The following is a 23,675-nucleotide window of genomic DNA, read 5'->3' as shown; positions in this document are numbered from 1 at the left end:
CGGTATGGTAGCCACTAGCGCCATGTAGCTATTTAAATTAGTTAATAAATAATTGCTGATAAACCATTTTAAATTAATTAGAATGAAATAAAATTTAAAATTTGCATAGCTTCATTTGAGGAGCTTGGTAACCACAGGTGGCTTGTGGCTAAGGTTTGGGCAGTGCAGATACAGAACATTTCATTCACCATAGAAAGTTATTGGACTGCTCTGGTCATTAGTTGGGCTTTCTGGGACTGATGTCATTATTTGTTAACTACTCCCAATTTATTAGTTAGCTGCTATTTGTTAACTACTACTATACTCTTTTTTTTTTTTTTTTTTTTTTAATGTAGTCCTGTGGGAGCAGGCATTTTACAGACAAGGGATTGGGATTCAGAGAGCCTGAGAAACTTGCCACAGGCCATATGTACAGCCAGTGTTTGGATCCACAGACACCTGATTCTAAAGCCCTTGCTTTAATATGTTAAATTGCCTCTTAGAAGACAAACTCTCTGATTCTTGAGGTCAGTAAGCTCATATTTTTAGGAGTGCACTAAAAAACAAAAACCAATGACCAATAATGCTTTAGATAATTAAAGTGCTATTGTTAAAATGCAGCTAAAATGCAGATCCTTTCTGTGGTTTTTATCACTGCTCTCAACTAGACCAGTGTTCTGTGGTAACAATGCAATATTGATGTGGTTGTCCCTTTTCATGTTTTACGTCAATACAGTTTGATCTTCTGGGTTGAGTGGTGAGTATGCCACCTCCCATGGCAGATCATTTCCCAGTTAGAAAGCCTGTCAGTTCAAAGGTATTTCTTATGTGGAGCCAATACCTGTCTCCTTGTGGTTTCTCTGCTGTCATCTGCTTCTCTATCTCTTAAAGTTGGAAGGAACTAAAAAGGATCATTCTTACACCTGTAAAAGTCCTGGTAATATTATTTTGTCCTGCTGTTTCCTTCTTTTTTAGGTAAATCATTCTATTTTTCTACTTTCTTAAACTGATCATCATAACTTGATTTTAAGTGTTAATTTTATCCTAGTCACTGTTCCTAATACATGAGAGTATGTCTCAATTCATATGCATAATTGAGCAATAAATGCATAACACATAGCCATCATAAAGCTTATTCTGGCTGCTACTGTTAAGGTAGCCCAAAATGAAGTTACTATCATTGATGACCATAGCCGTGTGCTGCCCACTCACAGAGCTTACTCTTGACTAAGTATCTCCTGTGCTGGCCCTTACATATATACCCTTGTTAAATTCCATCTAGTTAGAATGAGCTCATCTTTATGAGTCACAAAAATTCTTTTTTTTTTTTCTTTTGCCAGATTCAGTTTTTGCTATGCTAGATAGTCACTGTCCCTTTCTGTGTGGCATCATCGGCCTATTTTGTGGGCATGTCCGCTATATCTTTATTCATGTCACTGCTAAGAACATGTACCAAGACCAGGGCCAAGTAAAAAGCTCTTCACTATCTCCCTCCAAGTGGTAGTCTGGCCATTAGTGGCTCCTGTAGTTATGGCTGTTGAACTAGTTATGAATCCAATCTAATTGTCATATCCTCCCCTTATTTCTATTCACAAGGACTCATTTGTTTATTCATAGGTTTTTTTCAGTTAATATTTTTTGAGCTCCTAATGAGTCTCAGGGAGACTCTTATGAAGGTAGAACTTAAAGGGTCTGCGAATAGATTAGATGCAGAATATGAGATGAGAGGCATCAAAGATGACTCCAGGTTTTGACCTAACCAGCTAGAACAATGGAGTTTTTCACTTACCATGTCAGTTTACGTAAACCTGGTGGGATCAAGTTTGAGGGTAAAACATTAAAAGTTTGGTTTTGAACTTGTTAAGTTGCAGATGTCTATTTGACATCCAAATGCAGATAGAGAGTAGGCAATTGGATATGTGCACCTGGAGTTGGGGATGTTCAAGCTGGAGCAGAAACAGTAGGTGTCATCAGCATGTGAACTGCCACTATCTGAAAGCTTGAGACTGATGGAGAGTGTAGGTGGATACAAGAGATGGCTAAGGACTGACCTCTTTTCAGATATTTGGTGCATTGGGGACAAGCCAGCCAAGGAGACAGAAACAGCAGACAGTGAGGAGGGAGAAGAACCAGGAAAGTGAGAATCAAGGGGATGAACCACTTTGTTAGATAGCACTGAGCTGTCAGGTAAATTAAAGACCAAGAATTGACCATTGGATTGGTTATAGGAAGGTCATTGGTAACCTTGACAAAAGCTGTTTTGATGGAGTGGTCATGGGAAATTTTGCCTGATTACTGGCAGAGGTTCACGTCTGCTTTGTCAGTCACATTTTACCAGTTGTTACAGTTTAGGAATGTTATATAGAAAGAAAATGAGGTTCATTTTTCATAATTTAAGTTTTCTTCTGGACCTCCTCTAAATATCCATTAGGGATTGAATTTATAGTTGCAAAATCTATCTTTCTCTCCCTTTTGCAGAATATGATGTCATTTGCCCCTCTCTAGGATCTCATTGCAACTCCAGTGGTCCTCGTCAACCCAGTGGCCAAACATATGCAATGCCCATCCTCTTCATGCCATGAGATGGGTTCCCTTGATTTGAACTCATATAAAGGACTTAAGTGCAATTATATGACCACCTTGTCTGTTTCGGGTTTACAAACTCCTTCCTTTCCATTTCTAGCCTTTCATTTCAATTCTTCCTAAGGCTCTACCACAATCTGGTGGGTAATCTCTTTTCTTCTTTGTGTTTTCATCACCATTGTTATTATCCTAATCCAGAGGTGGGTTTTTTCAAATGCAAAGTCTTTTTTTTTTTTTTAATTGATATGAGAGAGAGAGACAGACACAGACATCAATTTGTTGTTCCACTTATTGATGCATTCATTGGTTGATTCTTATATATGCCCTGACTGGAGATTGAACCCACAACTCTGGCATATTGGGATGATGCTCTAACCAACTGAGCTATCCAGCGAGGACCAAAGGTGGCTTTTTAAGATACTCAGTGAAGCACTATTATATCTGTGGTTATCAAACCTGGCTGCATATCACACTCATCTCTGGAGGATTTTGTATTTTCTTTTTAAGGAAACTCATAATTTGAGTTTCTTCCAATAGTAGGGAAATTATTTTCTTATAATAAAATTGTGATGTTCTTTACTTGTGAGTTTTAGCATATAACATACAGTATTCCCACACTTATTACGGGTATTATGTTCCAGACTCCCCTGCAAAGTAGGAACCTTACATTTATTCTACACTCTTAAACCTATGTAACTTTAACAACATTCATATACAATACCGAAAAATCCCGCGATATAGCGAAAAATCCGCGATAAATAATTAAATATAATATTTTTAAAAATCCCGCGATACAGCGAGGCTGTGATAAGTGAACTGTGATATAGAGAGGGACTACTGTATTCCTATTCTGGTGAGCTGTCACCTTCTATTTTGTTACATAGTGAATCCAATCAGATATATATTCCTTTCTATTGTAACCTCCAAACATGTTGCTGTATTGTACATAGAATGCCAGGAGTAATCCTCAAGGATACATACTAGCCTACCACAGTGGTTTTTAAACTTGAGCATGCACCAGAATTATCTGGAGGGAGACTGGGCCCACCCCTAACATTACTGATTGAGAAGACTGAATTTGCATATACAAGCTCCAGGAGATGCTGATGCTGCTGGTACTTTGAGAGCTAGGTCTCTAAGCTTTAGTGGGCAAATATCCTTCAAGTTGAACACACAGAGAGCTTTCTTGAACAGAATCAGGATGATAAGCATGGCCAAGGATGAAGAGGGGGCTGACACTTGACTTGGTTGGGCCTCATATAGGGTCTGGTAACCGTGAGCCCAGGCCCCAAGAAGTAAGTCCTCACTCAGGTTGTGTTTTGGTTTGCCCATGTGTGTGGATTCCGTTAGCCCTCCTATCTTATCTTTGGCCTGTCAGAGTTGGCCTGGAAAGCACTACCCTTACCCAGTTTAGAAGAGCACCTGTAGCCCCCTTTACCAACAGAATGTACACAATATTAATATACCAGGAGAAAATAAATGATGACTGGATTGAACAGAGAGTGCCTGTCACAATTTTATCTGGTAGGTCCTTTGGTATATTTTAAAGTAGATGAGGATTGCAGAGAAAGATACTGATGTGGGGGATTCCTCAAATTATTTAACATTTAACCAAATTCCTCTCAGTCATCCAGAATCCCCAAAGTATTCATCAAAGACTCTTGGGTCTGCCCCACTCCTGCCCACACATCCTCAAGAGGTGGGAAAATTCTGCTACCTATCTTTTATCTCCCTCCCTCTTTTAAGGAATCTCCCTTTGAGTCTTACCAACCTTTTGAGCAAGCCATGTATTCTAGGCATTGGTCACTAGGGGAATATTTTGTTTTTTTCTTTTTCACTATGATTCATTTATAATTTTTCATCAATTTCTTTAACTTAGAAGCTACACTGCATTTATTTTGTTCTTCTGGACATTGAAAAATATTAAGGTTCTCAGGATATAAAAGAATATTTTCTTAAAATTCAAACCCATATTCCAAAGCTTCTTGTTAACACATGCTGGATAAAGTCGTAAGTGGAATTTGTGGGGACTAACACTCCTCTTGTTTACCAAATTCCCTTTTCAATTAGGTTTGTCCTAATTTGTCCTGAACACACTCCTGACTGATCTAAATGTTGCTCACTGTGAATGTTGCTTGTTTTCCTAGCCACTTAGACCTTCTCAACACAGGTTCTCTGTAGACAAGTACACCATAATTTCCATCAGGTTATCTTTTCATTTCATGTTCTCTGTTGCAGAAATATGTGAGAGAAGAGTTCATATTTTTACCTTGTAATCTGGTGTGATTATAGACCGTCTGCTCTTCTAAGAAGCAGTGTGTGGCCAGAGTAAAACTGTACAAAAGAATTATGAGGCATTTATTAGCTCTTAGTAGGAATAGGTGGAAACCTATGCCCCGATAGAACTGACAGCTCAGAGTTCATTTAAAATGCCCTGGAATTTGAGACAAAGTCTACCTTTGGAGAAAAAAAACAAAAAAACATATTTCTTTCTTGGCTGGCACTGTGATGAAACCATGCGTCTGCATTTTCTCATTTAATCCTCCAAACAACTCCATAAGGTATTTTCATTATTTTACATTGCAGGAACTGACGTTTTACAATTTTACATTGCTCCAGAGTCTTGAAGCACTGAGGTGCAGGGCAGGGTTTGAGGCCAGGTGTGTCCTGTCCCTAAGCCATGGTGTGCTTCAGTGCTGCACATGCTCTGTACACCCATGGGCCAGTCTCCTGGGCATTGTTAGTTCTTGCAGGTTAATTTGAAAGAATAATGACTTGGAAATCATTAGGGAAAGTATCTAAAGAAAGAAGCCACTTCTTATCTTTCAAGGGGATGACTGGGGGCCTGTTTCTAACTATACCCTGATGCGGTGTTGGGTTTTAGATCAGCCTCAAATACTACCCAGAGTTCTAGTGGCATATATTAAATTTTAGCATTTCTTCATTAAAGCACTTTGGTTGCCTTTGCTTTATTCCTTAGCTTCCCTTACCAAATCTTGCACAGGAAGACTCTGAGCCACTGTATGAGCACTCTAGGAAAAACAAAAAAACTTTCATAGTAGGAAACCAGAGACCATTTATTGAAGGACATTAGCCTCTTACTCTATATCTTTTCCTCCTTTTAGAAGTTAGCATTAAACGCATTAGCTCTGCTTTTCTGTTATCTTTCTCATTCCTTTGTAATTTGCTCCTTACCTATGTAGAATCTTTTCCGAACCATAGCAGTAAATCTATTAAGAAAAACAGGTGACTAGAAAGGTGTACATCCCTGACCTGTAGTCAAGTTTCACAACAGGCACCAGACAGGAGACAGACACTCCCTATTGATTCCTTCTCGTTCTGACAAGTCACACTTTCCCCTTGTATTCCTTTCAACCAGAAAAACTTGAACTCAAAGAACTAGTCATCTATTTGTAACCAAGGAAGCCCCACACGTTTCCTCTCATGGATCTGAATTCACACAGTAATCCAGGTTTTGCAGCTTGTTCCGTCTGATGGGAAGGTGGAAAAATAACCATTTAATATGGAGCAGTGGGTATCATTACTCAGTTTCTGGGGTGACTGTATTTTCCAGTGGTGACAGTATTCTGTGAGTAGGTGAGGCAACCTTAGTTGTAAACCATAAGCTTAAATCTGTGGTGTTTCTTGTTTTGAGGACAGAGTGCAAGTGAGAGAGTGGTAATCCCTCCTAGAGAGAGGCCGGGCAGATGTTGTATTTTTTTAAACACTCTTCACTGCCATCTGTGTGCAAGGCCCTGTTCTAGGCATTGACAACCGGAAGATAATGGAGGCAGCACCTCCTCAAAGGCCGCTAATGGAGATGGATGTTTACAGCCTGTGCTGAGTTCCACAACAGAAGCATGAATAAAGTGCTGTGGCAGCAGAGAAGAGCCTAATCCTGCCTGCTGGTGTTGGAGAATGCTTTGGGGACGAGCCCACTGGTTGCTAAGATTTTTGCCTTGGTCAACTTCATTGAGTGTTTTCCTTTCTTGTGGCTTATAGCCTGATTTCTAGCCATGTGACTGGCATTTTCTATCATTGGTTGCCAAGTCTAAATCATGCCCACAGAAGTCAGCACAACAGGAAATGTGTCCTCCTGTTCTCTATTCCAGAACAACAGTGGATTTTACTACTGTGCTTGGCTGGCCCATGGTGAACTGATAGAAGGTGATAGGCTGGCTCCATGTGGCTTTTTTGTAACCTTCACAGGAGGGTAAACATTATGTGGGCAAATAGAATCTAAGCAAATGGTTGCAAACCAAAGCACAACCAGAAGGTGGAATCTTAAAGAGGAAAGCACCTGGACCTAGCTGTGTCCATTCATTTTACATGGAGGGAAACTGACCCCAGAGGAGGGAGGTAGCACACCCCTCCTAAATCAGGGAGTCAGCCGAAGAGATTGGTGGCCTCGTGCTTCTTGCGCCAAGCCATTCTCCCGTTTGTCATTAGAGGGCCCTCCGAGTGCTGTGATCTCTGTCTAATCCTGTTACCAAGATTATCGAGTGTTCCTTGTACCTGGCCTGACGAGTATTGCCAGGTTGGCAAGGCACCACACCAAACAAAGCCCAGCCATGATCACCAGGGATCTTCTAAAAGAAAGAGAGCGCTTGACGTTGCTCAGTGTTTCCAGAACACTGAGTGGTAATCGTTTATGCCTCTCTGGGTTGTCATGAGAATGAAATGCAATAAGGTACTGCAAAGGCCTGACACACGGTATCTGGCACACAACAAGTGCTCCATGAATCTTAACTGTCGTTGCCAACTTGTTCACCCTTAACAAGTTTTTGCAGTTAGATTAAGAATATAGTGTATTCCAATAGAATGACTCTTTGTTCTTCTATCCTCAGTTGGTTTATTATATATGCATGCCCTCCTATTTCTTGGGCAAGTATTTTAATGAGGAACAGGCTAAGGTGGGTTAAATTGACAAAATATTTGTGTTGACTTCCTCAGCTTTAACTCTCTGAACTATTAATGTCAGGAGACCTCTCTTCCTACCCTGACCCCACCTTCCACGTGATGTATTGCTGTCAGTCCCCCTTCTCATCCCTTCCTCTCCCTGACCACTCTTCCTGCCCCGGTCTCTCTGTGCTGGGGTTTTTGCCACTACACTGCACTCTTGTTCCAACAGGGTACCCGCAGTGGCAGCTTCAGTATCTGAACTCAGTGTCTCCCTTCAAGCAGCCGTCAAACTGCCCAGGGAAGGGAGCGGAGGGATCCTGTTTAGAATCCTTGGTGCAGTCGCCTGGTGCTAATGGACACACATAGCTGCCATCGCTAGAGGGAGTAGGGGGCTAGTTCCCAAGTACAGTGGAGTGGATGTCAGGCTAGGCAGCCTTAAGTGTGCCCCCACCTTGGGGTCTGGAGGGGAATCGTGAATCTCCTTCCACAGAAGGGATATTTCTTCGAAGTAAAGCATGGCAATGGGTTTAGAGTCTTAACAGATCTGGATCTGACTCCTGGGTCTGTCCTTTACTGCCCGTGTGATACTGGACTAGTCTTACTTTCTCTGATTCTACTTCCTTATCTGTAAAATATGAGTGATAATTGTGCTCCATCACAGGCTAGTAGTGAGGATTGAATTGAATACTGTAAGTAAAACTTAGCACAAGCCTGGACACAGGTACTGTGTAAACGGTATTAAATTTTCTTTAAAAACCATGTCACGTTAATATCATGCTGTAGCATATATGCAATTTGTTTTGATATGAAAGTATTTAATGTTTTTCCTAAAGCCTTTTAGTAAAGTCCATACTCCAGGAAGATAATTGCCGTGTTTTTTCATGAAGCCATTCAGGAGAAGCATCTTTCTAGATTTAGTATCCAGAATGATTGAGTTATTCTCAGCACAAAAATCATTTTCATTTTATGGACCCTGATTGGCCCTTCACATTTCTAACTAGCAAATTCAAAGCCAAGTGTTGCAGAGGCTTAGGACTATGGTAGGAATTTTGTACATACCTATCACTGGCTTCATTTTTTTTTTTTTACCCTGTTTTTTTAAATAATTTTTTACTTATTTACTCCATTTTAAATCTTTGGCTTTTTAATCCAAACTGCCTTAAATTGTTAATCCAATTGGATGTAAATTGCCAGTGACAATTGCAACAGAGGCATATGGACCAGTTGCCTATGGACAGCCTCATGGGCATGGTGGCAACTACTCGTGCCTTGGGCATCATCCTTGCTCTTCCTCCTTTCACACCTAACCACATTCTCTTGATTCTGTACTCTGAGTATCCCTCAAATCTGCCCCTTCCCCCTTACCTCAGGATCACCTTCCATTGTGTCCTCTTTGGGTTCTTGTGGTGGCTTTTCGCCTGTATGCCTAGCTCCAGTGATTTCACCCCATCAGGCTATGCTCCACACTCCCACCTAAGAGAGCTCTCCAGCCCGCAGGTCCCCTTGACCTGTACAGGGCTCCTTTAGGGTCTGAACCTTCCTGCCCTTTTGGCCTCATCTGATGCTATTTCCGCATTACCAGATTCTCCTGTCCCAGAGCACCCCAAGCTATTTGGGCCTCTTTTTCTGTGTGGGTGCTATTTGTTTTTCTTTCTCCAGCATTTGCCCCATGCCTTAGGCCTTAGCTGAGACATCATGCTCGCTTCCGTGGTCTCCATCAGGCACGGCTGTCATGGGGCTACCTCTGGTCCTTTGGTGTGTGCTGTGATCGCACTTCCTATAGTGCTCTGTTGCCTTATGAAGCTCAGTGGAGAGTGAATGAATGAGAGAATGTGGGAAACCTTCCATATATCTCAAAGTTCTGGACCTGCTTCCAAGATGTCTACATGTTAGCATTTTACCTTCATTTTACACCTAATGTAAAATTAGAAGACAAGATCTTCCACCTCTGGAGAACTGGCAAGAGTGCAAGTTAAGCTACAGCTTTGGAATTCTTAGAAAAGGGGTAGGAAAAAAATCAACAAAAAGCTTGGTTGGCAGTGATTTTAGGATGAGATAATCCTAGGATCCTTGTAATCCTTTTTTTCCCCCCAAAAATATGGAAAATGACTGGTTGTCACTGGTGATGACATAGTTGTCACCACTCCAGAATAAGGAGGGAGGAAGTTGTTCTTCGACACATCAGTGTCCAGGGCAGAATCAGAATGACCTTGTTGCCAGAATGAGCTCAGAGCCCTCAGTTTGCAGATAAGGCTGTGGTTTGCCCAAACTTCAGAGCTGATTTGTTCATTTATTTCTTTCTTTCATTAAATATTAAGCACTTACTGTGAGCTGGTACTGTGCTAATCGCAGGGTGCACAGTCATCTGAGGAATGCACCCGGTCTACACCAAGCAGTAGTAAGGAAAGCCCCTACGTGGATCAGCCAGTTAAAACGAAAATAGATAAACGCATGAAGCATGTGCCTGAACCAGAGGAGCAAGGGACAGGCTGTTCAGAAAAGCTCCCCAGAAATGTCCGTGCTCCTGCGAAGGTTAAAAAATGCACAGGAATTTGCTAAGCACAGGAGCATTGAAGTGCTTGTGTGTTAGTTAGGCTCATAGCTGCAGGAGTGCACTGCTCCTGTTTTATGTTTGAGGCTGCGCTGCTCGGGGCGTTGAGACTCATCTGGGGCACCAAGAGAAAAAGTACCCCTAGGATTCCAAGTGAGAGATGATACAGAACAAGAGACGAGGAATGTGTTTAGTTCTTTAAGAAGTAACATCTAGGAGGTTTGGTGACTGACTATGGAGGGCTAGGAAAAGGGAGGAGTTGGTGTTGAGTTCCAGGCTTTTGGCCGAAAGCTCTGGGTGGAGGGGGCTAGAAGCTGGACCAGACCCTGGCCTACCTACTGACTCAACTCAGGGCATGGGCTGTCCAGCTTTTCTAGTAGCCTTAGGCCTGTTAAAGAGGCAACTGGCCTGTCTAAAATGAGCTGCTCTGACCTAAGAAGTAAGTGATGGCCAGTGTGTTGCTCCTCGCAGAAGAGAGCTGGAGAGTTTCATCTGCTGAGAGTAGAAATAGCCTCCGCTTAATTAAGAGGAGAAGCAGAGGCTGTGGTGCTGGCAGCAATAAGAGGCTTTTTTATTATTATTATTTTTTTTAACTTCTGTTTACTCCTGGGAGAAAAGCAGCAAAGCTTTTCAGTAGGAACTTTAGAAAGGCAAAATACCTATGATTAGTGTGGGCGTTTGAGAGAGCTCTTGCTGGAGAACTCGGAACTGCTGGCTGCAGGGGGCGAACCCTGCTGTGGGGGAGGGGACGGCATGCATGCCCACGGGGGAGTCTGGCAGAGATCCTGGGCGAGTTTGAGCACCAGTGTAATGCTTTAGATGATTTATTTTAAAAATTAAACACATTCTAATGTGTCTATGATTGAACTTATACTACGTTGTTTGGGATCAAAGTTAGAAAATGATGAGAAAATACCAGATTGGACCTTGCTATTTAATTCTTTAGAAAGTTACTATTACATAGTATCAGTTCAGATTGTTGAAGCATCACCATTTTTTACTGTTAAAACTGTTTTTTGCTAATGAAGGGATAACAAAGATCTCGGTTCGACTGCGGGATCAGGGTTGAACACCTACAGAGAAACCCAGTACAACGTGTTACATTCCACTTCACATCCACTGGCAGCGTGTGAGGCACACCTCACTGCTTTGGAGGGGCTCTTGTTCTGCCACCCCTGGAGCCTCAGCAGGCCTGTGATAGAAATCACAGGATTGGTGAACCTGGCTGGGAAAAAAAATTAATGTCTTTATTTTGACCAAGTTCTAATAAATGTAGTTTTTATTATGAATGAAGTGTTCAGAACACAGTAGTATTAGCAATATTTGTCACCATTAGAAATTGTATCTCTTTTCATATTATAGTTGTGGCACATATCTGAATATATCATTTATGTTTATCACTACTTTGGGTTTATAGTAGTTATTCCACTATGTGACATGAGCCAATGCCTTAAACAAGTACCCTAACACAAATTTGTTTATTTTTAAATTTGGATAACCATACTTTAGTAAAATTGGTTTTCTTTTGAATTCTATTCATTGTGTTTTATCCATGTAAAAACATTATTCTGAGCAAATTTTATCAGCTTCACAGCTGGCCAAAGACATCCATGGCACATGAAAGGTTAATAACCCCTGGTTAAATCAGGTAGTTGTGGCAAAGGACCTCCACCTGGTGGCAGCATACTCCTTAAAGGTTAACTCTATAATCAGCAGTTGTGAAGAAAATTTTTAAATAACAGTATATTTGACTATGGTTTTCAAACAGTTTTGACCACAACCCACAGTAAGAAATAGGCTTTACATCATAGCTCAGTAGACTCATACAGAAGTTTCACAAAACAATACTTAAGTTTACCATTTGGCCCATTGAGATATTTTTAATCCCATTTCAATATTCTCTTCGATTCCCTTGCATTAAAATAAAATGCCTGTTGCGACACACTAAACTGCAGCTGCAGTTCAGTAAGCCACTCGGCACCGTTTGACATCAGGGGAGATCATCTTTCATTGTACCTCATGATGTATTACACAATGAACTTGGTCTCCCCCAAAACACCCACACATTTTCAGGGACATAATGCTTACATTGTAAATAACTGTTAACAAATATAAATGTTTTTTTACTCAGCATTTAAAAATTATTATTGATGCATTATCTCTATAAAAGGAAAAGAACTGATCTTAGGCACATACCCTATCAAGGTATTTAACATTCCTATCAGCACACAAAGTTCTCTTGTGCCTGTTTCAGTCAGTTCCTACCTCGGCAATAACTGTGTCTTTTTTTTTTAAATGTATTTCATTATGTGTTTGTGTATTATGTGTATTTTATGGTAATCGCTCTTCTGATTGCTTTGACTATAGATTTAGTTTTGCTGTTGCAGAACTTTATGTAAACGGAAACATACACTAATTATTATTGTACCTTGGCTTCTTTTTTTTAACATAATATTTTAGAGATTAGTCCATATTGAGTATATCAGTAGTTTAGTTGAATGAATGAATGTATCCATTGAATGAATATACTCCTGTAGATAGACTTGGATTGTCGTCCATGTGGGCTGCTATGAATAAAACTTGTGTGAGCATTTGCTTCCAAGTTTTTTTTGTGCACGCATGTTTTATTTTTCTCAGTGAATACATGAGATGGAATTGCTGGCTCAGTCAGTAAATAAATGTATGTTTATAGGAAACTGACCAACCATTTACCAGAGTGGTTGACCATTTTACATTTTTACTAGCAATGTGTGTTTAGATTGCTTCACATCATTGCCAATATTTGGTGTGTCAGTCTTTTAATTGTAATCACTCCTGGTAGGTATGTAGTTGTATCTCTTGGTGGCTTTAATTTGCATTGCCTGATGACTGATGTTGAACACTTTTTTCATGTTTATTAGCTATTTGTTTATCTTATTTGTGAAGTGTCTGTTCAGGTTTGGGTTGTTTGTTTTTTTATATCTATTTGTATCAATATGATACCTATCCTTTATGTCAGATATATGCATTTATGAATATTTTCTCCCACTCTATGACATATATGTTCACTTTCTTAATGTTGTCTTTTGATGACCAAAAGTTTTAATTTGGATAAAGTCCAGTGGAACCATCCCCCCCCCCCCTATATTTAGTGCTCTCTGGGTCTGGGTTCTATCTAAGAAATCTTTTCGTACCCTAAAGTCGGGAAGATAGTTTGGTTTTTATGTTTGGGTGAGTGATCCATCTCAAAATAATTTTTGTGTATGGCATGAAGTAGGTGTCAGGCTTCATTTTTCTTTCCATATTTATAGTCGATATTCTCACACCATTAGTTGAAAATGCTTTTTCACCATTGAATTATAGCATAGAATTTAAAATGGAAAAAAAAAATGTTCAGCCAAAGAGGTGTACAAGAGACTTTTTCTTGTGGGCCTTAAACAGAACCTCTGGGCCTCTTAGGACTACCTTCAGCCTATAGTCTTGGTCTTCTAGTCCTTTCTGAGTTAGGTCTTGCACACTTATCCTGAGAGTCTCAGTAATTACTTCGCTCATAGGTTGAGGATTTATAAAGCTACAGCTTTTTCAGGTTCTATAGCTGCACCACAGAGTTGCTGGCCATACATGGCTGTTTAAACTGTAATTCAATAAAATTTTAAAATTTAGCTTCTGGGTCACAATTGTCACATTTCAAGTGCTCAGTAGCCACAGATAGCTAGCTACTGGCTACCCTAATGACTGGTACAGATACATAGTATTTCCATTTGTTTCAAAAGTGCTAAATAGAACTAGCCTCTGGAATAAGAAAGAAGGCAGGCCTTGTGCAGTTTTGTAGTGTATGTGAATATATGAAACTTACACAGTTTTGATAACTGTCCTTCAGCATCTGCCTTCCTCCTCCTGCTTCTTTTCACTTGTTTGTGCTTCTATTCCTGTTCCAAGATGTGTTGTCCCAGCCATCTTTTTGTCTGTCTAAAATGCAGTAGCTTATAGACTTGTTCTCTCCTACCTAGAAGAAAAAATTTCCCTGTTTGTCCACTGAATCATTCTTTTCTGACCTGTTTTACTCCTCCAGTGTTTGATAGTCTTCCAGCTGCCTCTGGGTGCCTGGGCATCCCCCTGCAAGGTATGGCCCACAGATAAATATTTTGTCTTTTCTGTTATGATTTAAAATGACATTTCTCCCTAGCATTTCTGCTATAAGTATTAAACTCGCAAAGAGTAGCAGGTTATGATTCCTGGCCTTGCCCGCTATGACATTTCTGTCTAGTAGAACTTTGTTGCCATTTCGTGAGCAACCACACAGGAATTTGTGAGATTGTCTTTCATTGTTTGTTGGGAGTGAGCTAACTTGGCCATTAATGTCTTTCAGTGTGGAGATTTTGCTGTCCTGGTGGATCTTCATGTATCACCGCAAGGTTCAAACAAAGATACCAGCTGGTTTTCTGAACAGAACAAAGAGGTACCACAAAACTTTTCACTATTTAAATGCAAGTAGCTACTGCTAGAAGAAATATTAGTTTTTTTCAAGCTTTCATTTTAATTAGTGGGCAAAAATATTGAGTGATATTTAACCCTTGAAAACTAGGTGTTATCTTCCCAGTGACAGATACACCTGCTTTTTTTTCCCTGCAGAAACTGACGCATGCATACATTTCATATGCTATTCTATTATTTAAACCAGAAATTTCCTACCTCTGTTTTGGGTAAGGAGTACTCTGTATTAAAAGAAGTTAAAGTGACTGCTCCAGGTAAGCAGGGATTTTAATCTGACTGGTTGTGAAGGACAGACCAAGCACCTGGAGCAGGTGTGGGGGCTCACGCAAGGCTGATCTTTCACACCTGAGTGAAATTCCAGTCCTGTGCACTTTTATCTTCCACCATCCTTTTATTAGCATGAGCCTGTGACAACAAGTGCGGAGACATTTGGCAGTGTTCCCTCTCTCCCCTTACTTAGTCACTGGTTGAATGGTCAGTCAGTAAAGTGAATAGCCGTTTGGGAGCATGATGTTTGACCTCCCTGGGCCTCAGTCTCCTCACCTGCAAGAAAAGGGTTTCACTAGGTACCTGCTATACCACCCAAGTACTGCCTTGGCAGAGGGTTAGAAAGTGCATTAATTCTCATCACATGCTTTGCTTCCTTCTTCAGATCACTGCTTACTAGAGAGCAGAGAGCGAGGCAGTCAGTGGCTTTTATATAACTTTCACAATATTGTAGATACTTCATGTGTCCATGATATTTATTTGTCACAAAAGCTTCTCAGATCTAGAAATGAAAGTAAGTTTTATTAAAAGGTGGTGCATTGAGAAGACATTAGCAACACACACACACGCACGCACGCACACCCCACCCCCACCCCCCTCTTACTGCGATAACTTTCAATCAGCTTTTGAAGATCACTAGTAAGAAATCTCCCCAGAAGAAAATTTACAGGGTAATGCATTTTCAATTAAAAGTTAATAAAATTATCAAGACTTTGCTGTCATAATTTAGGAAAAGATACCTGGTGGCCCGAAACTGGGAGAAGAAAAGCATAAGATTTTCTATGATGAGATTTGTCATTCAGGTAAATAACCGTGCACTGTTCTCATCAAAACTTAATATTTAATAGGCCAGCATCTCCTACTACAACTCACCCCCATATAATTCCAAGCTTTGGCTTACCAACACATGTCCCATGATTGAATTCAGAAGAATTCATTTCCCCAAAGTGACTAATATTCACCCGAGGGGACCTCACCCAAAAACCTTCTGACTTGACTTACATGGACAGCGTTCTAGAATCCAGATTTTCCTCCATTTTCTCTCAGCTTTACTCCTTCCGCCTTAGACTTTTCTTGTTGATATTCAGTCAATTTTGCCAAGAGTCAGTTTATTTGGAAAGCTTTAAAATAAAGCTGTGAGTATGTGAAGCACCTCCTAGCCAAAACATGAGGCTAGATTTTTTTCCAGGGCACTACATGCAGCTGCGCTGCTCCACCGAGTACCTACATCCGGGCAGCAGGGCGTGACCTAGCAAAGGTGCACGATTGGACCTGCAGAGCTTGCTGCAGTGGCAGCTGCAAGAGGGAAGGTCATGCCAACAAGTCGAGTTTTGCTCCCAAAGCAAAGTTCCTTTAGGATATGTTCACTGACATTAAAATTGCTCTGGGATAATTGGGTGTGCGTAGGGTGGGGGTCAAGAAAAGTATGTGACTTCAGTCTGTGTTCAGTATCTCAGTGCTTTCATTTTTTTGACATTAGATCATCTCATGATTGAGATTTCATTAACAATCAGTTTGATTGCATTTAAACGGTCGCTTTATGTAGCAAAAGTCTTAAGAATATACAGTTTCTTTTCAGAAAAAGCAACAAATTACATGTATTCAACATGTTTATTTTGAGTCCAGCACAAGTAGTCTGTGTACCCAAACAGCTAAACTCAAACTGTTCCATTTGTAAACTTGAAGAAGCAAACATGAGCCCCTGTTAGCCTAGGGATTCCTTATGTAGCTCTCTCTTGCTCGTTGATTTTAACTTGGTCTTCTCATCTGCCCCTCCACTTTAGCTGGGAATTTGTCTTCTCTTGCATTGCTCTGGTTCTGAGGAGAATGCTTCGCTAGGTGTGGTGTGGTCAGTTACTAGAGTATCTTGAGTACATTGCACATGGTCTGCCTTCCATCTGTCAAACCTGGCTTATCAAAGGAAAGCCCATAAACTATAGGGAGAAAGTTTATGTATATGGCCTTTGCTTTATTTTTGTCCTACTATTTTTAGGTCTAGCCTTATAGGGCATTTATGGCCAAATTTTAGTGATCCTATGTCCATGTATGTCTTTCACATATTTTCAGGCCCAGTCATAGCTGAACCCTGCAATGTGAAGCAAAATTCTTTAATTGTTAAAACAACAGTATGAGGCAAGGCTGCCTTTCTGTTGTGTGAACAATGCCAAAACACTCAACTGTAAATGGATATCTCTGTATTCCTCAAGGCACTGCATCTTTGGACTGCAAAATGAGAGCAGGAGAGGGGGGACTAGTATTTGTGTTTTATAAAGAAACTCACATTTGTGAGTTAAATCAAGTGCTTTCTGTACTGTTTGAGGAGTACATGTGTTTACAGTAAAGGTAAAGTTTGTTTCTCATTGCCCTTTGAAGCAAGTTAAAACTTTGTTCTTGTTTTAATTTATAAGGATTCTAAGAGATCAACCTGAGATGGCATTGCAGGAAACCAGTGAAACAGGTTTGAGGTGACCTCGGCAACTCTTAGCCTTCTACAGAGCCTTTGGGAATTAAACCAGAATTATCAGTCCTTATGCATCACTTCTTAATCTAGTAAATTTAGATTGGTGTGCATTTTTTTTCTCCTTCTGCATTAAATTAGACTTTCCTGGTAGTATAGCTAAAGTAGACAGTATCTTCCCAGTGCATGATTGTACTTTCAAAGTTTTTTCCTTTTGTAAATATAACACCGATACATAAAATAATCGCTCCAGAAATTTGTTAGTGGTATGGTATGTGGACATTGAATTAAAACCATGTGTTTTTGTTGCTTAATAAGTATAAATCTACTTTAGAGAAATAAGAGAATTTAAATTATTTTCACCGTTAATAAGTGAATATAGTGCAGTTTTGCCAAAAGCAAGTGGGCATATACAGTTTCATTAACAAGAATATTGAAGAAAATCAGATGACTCATTTCCAGTTCTCTATTCAACCCACGACTCAGTGCTATTCCTTTTTTTAGTAGATTTGTAAACCTGAGGCCAGAAACAAATAAATGGTGGTGTTTAGGTGTTAAGTTTTGTGAACCACATTTGAAAAATGAGAAATTGTTGTATAAAATGTTCGTTTCTGGTTCCTCTTGAACAAATTGGAGGATCTAATGACACTGTGTCTTGTAGCCACCCCCACGTGCAGCCGCTATCCCCATTGACTGGTTGGTGTCAGGGTTCCCTCTGAATGTGCGCTGGCTTCTGGTTCCCCCCCTTCACAGTCCTGTGCCTGGACATGGTGGGTACTTTCCTGGGGCTCTCATTGGCACAAGACCTCACTGATTTCATCACCTTGGAACCATAATTTTTACACTGAAGTGTTTTTATCTTCCTTTTAGAAATGTGAAACTAAAGCAGAGGAAAAATTAAATGAATTTCTCAGATCACAGAGTGAGCCAGCCAAGCTTAGTAGCAAACGTGCATCTGCAGTGTTATCCCTAAGCACCTAAAACATTCCTTTTAGCATTCATAGCTCATTAAAAAAGCAAGCAAAATGAAATGTTCACTGTTGACTTTTTAATGTGCTCAAAGCTGACTTTTTTTTGCATTACATTAAATTAGAAAGTTATCTCTAATTTTTTAATTTCCCTCAGGAGGTCTGTTTACTGTTAAAAGAAACCATTGATTCAAGAGTTAAGGGGTACTTGGAAGTTCATAAACAGCACAAGCCATCAAATACAGAATTCACAAGATCCAGTCCCTTGTCCTTAAAAGGTAGGCACAGAGTACTTTGATTTTGGATAAAATGTCTGCTTTGTAGAGATGGCAATTATGTTTGACACTGACTGTCATGTTAATTAAGTGATACATTTAAAAAATATGTTGTAATGAACATGCTTTGTTTGGGTACAGAAAATTAACTAAAAAGCCCTGAAGGGTTTTTAACGATAGGCAAAATATATAAAAATAGAAAATAAAACATTCCTAAGGAAACTAAATTTTTAAAAGGATTTTTTTTAGAAATAATCTTATAAATGGATCTACTTTATTACTAAGTTGATTTGGAGTTTTATGCTTTTTTAGATGTTTTCATATATGTCACCCTGTTTCAGAGGATCTCAGCTGGGGAGAATTTTGCCCCAGGGGACATTTGGTAATGTCTTTAGACAGTTTGGGCTGTCATAACTGGTGTGGGGGTAGTGGCCTAGGAACTACTGGCATCTAGTGGGTAGAGGCTAGGGATGCCACTAAATATCCTACAATGCACAGGACAGCCTCCGCTCCCCACCCCACACAGCAAGACATTATGTGACCCAGAACATCAGGGGCATTGAGGTTGAAATATCCTGCCCTATTTCTTAATAACACTTTGGGAATGATAATATCTTTGAGTTATAGGTGTAGAAGCTAAAGATCTGGAAGAGGAAGGGGCTTGCCCAAATAATAGACCTTGTTATTGAGGACAGATTACCTTGTATATTTGGCATTTTAATCCTCCCTTCTACTCCCTATACTTAGCCCAGAGCCTGATACACAGATTCAGTGAGCTGTTCTGTGACAGAGTATTCATGTGGCAAGTGGCAAAACCTGACCTCAGACCCAGCTCTTCTGACTCTCAGCCCACTGTTCTTTTGGGTCTGTTGTTGTGTTTTGTTTTGTTTTTTCCTAAGTCAGCATTTCATAGCACTCTCTGTGGTACAAATACAGTTAACCCCGTGTTAATCCTCAGAGGCAGTGCTGGACTGCTGTGAACTAGATTATGCTAATACAACATCTCTTTAGGAAAGAATTGGGTTAACTACCCCCCACTGAAGGCATACTTGATCTAAAGTGTTTACCCGGCACAGCTAATAAGTAGACAATTTTACCCAAACTGAAAGCCTTGAACAAATAGAATTTTCGTTCAAACAATATTGTATTAGATGGTACTCTGATTTTTTTTGCTTGGTAGTAGTATAAATCTTGAGAAAAGTCACAGGACCTTGCATTTTTTGTAGCATTCTTACCCGAGCAGATGTGGCTAGTCTCACTTTCTAACTGATACAAAAGGGAAAGGAACATAGTGGGACTCAAGTCCTCACCTCTGGTGTGGTAGTGGTCAAGTCCGTCAACTAGCCTTCCTCTCCTACTGAGTAAGCAAAGCTATATATTCAGCTTCTCAGCCTCTCTTACAGGTAGAGAACACAGTTCTGACCCCAAGCAGAAAATCAAAGCCTTTCTTGGGCTCATGTGAGCAGGAACTCTGTTTTTAAATGAAAAAGTGATCATGCTATACATGCAATTTTGTAATAACCTTTTATCCACTTTACATAATATAGAAGTCCCTTATAAACATGTAATCACCATTTTAAAAAACTTTGTTTTACTGTGGTAAACTGCACATAATATAAAATTTACCACTTTAACTATTTTCAAATATATAATTTAGTGGCATTAAGTACATTCACACTGTCGTGTAACCGTCATCACCACCCATCTGCAGAACTCTCTCATCATTCCAAACTGAAACTCTTTACCCATTAAAGGATAATTACTCATTACTCCTTTCCCCAGTCCCAGGCAGTCACTATTCTACTTATATATATATATATATTTGGTAAGCACTAGTACAAAAATAAATATATTTTTAATATATAAATACACAGTTGTGTACCACAAGGACATTTTGATCAATAGTGGGCCACAAATATGATGATGGTCCCATAAGATTATAATGAAGCTGAATAATTCTAATTTCTTAGTGATGTCATGCTCTCCTGATGTCTTAGCACAACACACTTCTCACTTGCTGGTAGTGATGCTGGTATAATCAAACCTGTGCTGCCAGTTGTATAAAGGAGAAGCACATGTAGTTACAGTAGAAGGCTATCCCATCTAGGTGTGTGTAAGTACACTATGATGTTTGCACAATGACAGCATCACCTAAGGCCACATTTCTCAGAATGTACCGCTGTCATTCACTAGTGCATGACTGTACATATAATAATACATACTACATTTTATTTATCCATTCATCTGCCAGTGAAGTAGTTGGGTAGTTAGGTTGTTTCCATCTTTGACTATTGTGAATAATGCTGCTATGAACATTGGCGTACAAATATCTGGTTGAGTCCCGACTTTCAATTCTTTGGGTATATACCTAATCTAGAAGTGGAATTGCTGGACCATTTGATAATTCTGTGTTTGATTTTTTTGAGGAACTACCAGACTGTTTGCCTCAGTGACTGCGCCCTTTTATGTTCTCACTAACAGTGCACAAGCGTTCCACTTTCTCCACAACATTGCCAACACTTATTTTCTGTTATTTTGATTATATCTGTTCTAAAAGATGTGAAACAATATCTCATTGTGGTTTTGATTTGCATTTCCCTAACAAGTAGTGATGTTGAGCATCTTTTCATGTGCTTCTTGGCCATTCGTCTCTCTTCTTCGGAGAAATGCTTGTTTATTTCCTTTGTCCATTTTTAAATTGGGTTGTTTGTGATTGTTTTCTTTTTGTTTTTGACTTGTAGGAGTTCTTTGTATATTCTGGATGTTAATCTCTTATTAGATAGGTGATATGCAAATATTTCTCTCATTCTGTGGATTGCCTTTTCATTCTCTTGATAGTGTCCTTTGATACACAAATGTTTTTAATTTTGATGTTGCCAATTTGTCTATTTCTTCTTTTTTTGCCTTTGGTTTTATATCATAGCCAAGAAATCATTGCTGAATCCAATATCATGACGCTTTTTCTATTTTTTCTTTTAAGAGTTTTGTATATTTAACTCTTACATTTAGGTCTTTGACACATTTTGAATTAATACTTCTATATGGTATAAGGTAAGGGTCCAATTTCATTCTTTTATAGGTGGATATCCAGTCGTCTCAGCATCATTTGTTGAAAGGTCTATCTTTTCTGCCATTGAATGGTCTTGGCTCCTTTATCGAAAATCATTTGATCATAAAAGTAAGGGTTTATTTCTGGGTTCTCTGTTGTATTCTGTTGATCTCCGCGTTTGTCTTTATGCCAGTACCACACTATTTTCATTACCATAGCTTTGTAGCAAGTTCTGAAATAAGGAAGCGTGAGACTTCTGACTTAGTTATAATTTTTCAAGGTTGTGTTGGCCATTCGGGGTTCACACCAACATTTTTAATGACTGCATAGTATTCCATTAAGAGTTTATTCTCTGATTTATTGCTCATTTAGGTTGCATGTAACATTTTATTTTCACTGTGGTAAACCATGGTGCAGCAAACATCCTGATGATATACATATTTGTAAACTGCAATTTTTGTAGTATTTCTGTTTTAAGTTTATATTTTTATTGGTCTGTAAGAGCTTGTTAAAAGATATTAATGCTTTGTGTGTTATATATGTTGCAAATGATTTTTCCCTCTTTGTCGGTTGCCTTTAACTTGGTTTATTTAACTGTACAACCCCAAACAAGGAGAAGCCTTTATTTGCTTCATAGAGGCTTCAGTGACCACCAGTGGGATGAATGCTGGACTTTCCGTAGTGAGATAAGTAGCAGAGTTCATTGCCAGTGGGAGGAGGCAGGGTGCTAATGCAACCACTCTTTAGAAAAAGAGCTGTGCTAAGTATCCCTCTTTGAAAGTAAACTTCGTGTGAGAGCCTCATCTTTCCTCTCCTTCCTACTTCTGATAAGTTAACCTTTAACTGACCATGTCTTCTGTTCACACCTTGTCCCCTTCTCTGCTGCCACCAGCCAGTCCATCCTCTCGCCTCACCTGGACACCTGTACAACTGCAGCAGCCCCCGAGCTGGCCTCTTCGCATCATCTGTGGCCAATGCTCCACCTGCTGTCAACAGTTCAGTTGGTATAATTTCTTAAAATCTAATCTTGTGCACCTCTGCAGCCCTTCAGGATTTCCCCAAAGCTCCCAGGATGAAGGCCAAGATATCTGGGGTGGCTGCCTCTCCAGCCTTATCTTGTACCACTTTTCCCTCCTCTTAACTATAGCAGCTTAATTCCTTTCTTCCAAACCGCGATTCTTCTGCTCATCTTGGGGCCTCTACCCACGTCTTCCCCTTTTCCTATACCTCCTTCAGCTCTTTGCTCGGAGTCTACTCCTTAGGGAAGCTTATCCTGTCAACAGATATATGTTCTAGGCCCGTGAGCATCCTGAAATTTGTTCACACTATTTCATTATTGTTTTATTTCTTCACAAATGTGTAAGCGACCCAAAGAAAGGTCCTGCCTCTTTTATTATCTATTATATTTCCAGCATGGAGCACATATCTTGGCTGGCAGTAGGTATTTAGTAAGTGTTTGTTCATGTGATAAATTACAAGCATGATTATGTCTTTCCTCTTCCTAGTAAGATCAAGCCTGCCGTAACTTACATATCCTGCTTTGTCTCCTGCTACTCTCTTTCCTATTTCCTGCAGACCTACATTCTTTATACTGCTGTGCCTTTGCATGACAGGTTTCTTCTTTGTCTGGAAGACTCCTTTTTAACTTTTAAGACCCAACTCAAATATTACTTCTCCAAAGTCATCTTTAGTTTCTCCTCTCTGGCACTTAAAACACTTTTATACATTGTCACATTGTATCATAGTTGGGCTTTTTACATTATTTTTTTAATTGTACTTTTCCATTACAATTTATCCCTCCTATATTCTCTTCCACCGCCATGCATGTGCCCCCGCCCCCCACAATCCCCACACTGTTGTCTGTGTACAGGAGTTCTTTTTCCTTTCTTTTTTTCTTTTTTGCGCGATCCCTCTACCTCCCCCCCCTCCCCCAGGAGCTGTCAGCCTGCTCTCTGTCTATGAGTCTGTCTCTATTTTGCTTGCTGGTTCAGTTTGTTGATTAGATTCCACATATGAATAAAATCATATGGTATTTGACCTTCTCTGACTGGCTTATTTCACCTAGCATAATGTTCTCCAGGTCCATCCATGCTGTCACAAAGGGTAAAATTTTCTTCTTTTTGGCCGAGTAGTATTCCATTGTGTAAATATGCTATAGCTGTTTTATTCA

At 39.8% G+C, this 23,675-nt stretch overlaps 1 protein-coding gene across 1 annotated transcript in view; it reads left to right on the top strand.

Moving 5' to 3' along the window:
• The window catches only part of SLX4IP (SLX4 interacting protein), a 227,894-nt gene that overhangs the window by 131,956 nt on the left and 72,263 nt on the right, over window positions 1-23,675 (top strand). The window contains exons 3-4 of the mRNA XM_090286051.1: window positions 14,364-14,453; window positions 18,339-18,459. Coding sequence (XP_090142177.1) covers window positions 14,364-14,453; window positions 18,339-18,459 — 211 coding nt within the window. The remainder of the gene's footprint in view (window positions 1-14,363; window positions 14,454-18,338; window positions 18,460-23,675) is intronic.

This window comes from Furipterus horrens, unplaced genomic scaffold, assembly GCF_987537825.1.
Source record: "Furipterus horrens unplaced genomic scaffold, mFurHor1.1.pri manual_scaffold_8, whole genome shotgun sequence".
Classification (NCBI taxonomy): domain Eukaryota; kingdom Metazoa; phylum Chordata; class Mammalia; order Chiroptera; family Furipteridae; genus Furipterus; species Furipterus horrens.
Note: the sequence above shows the minus strand (reverse complement) of the source record. Positions and strands in the feature narration are given on the sequence as shown.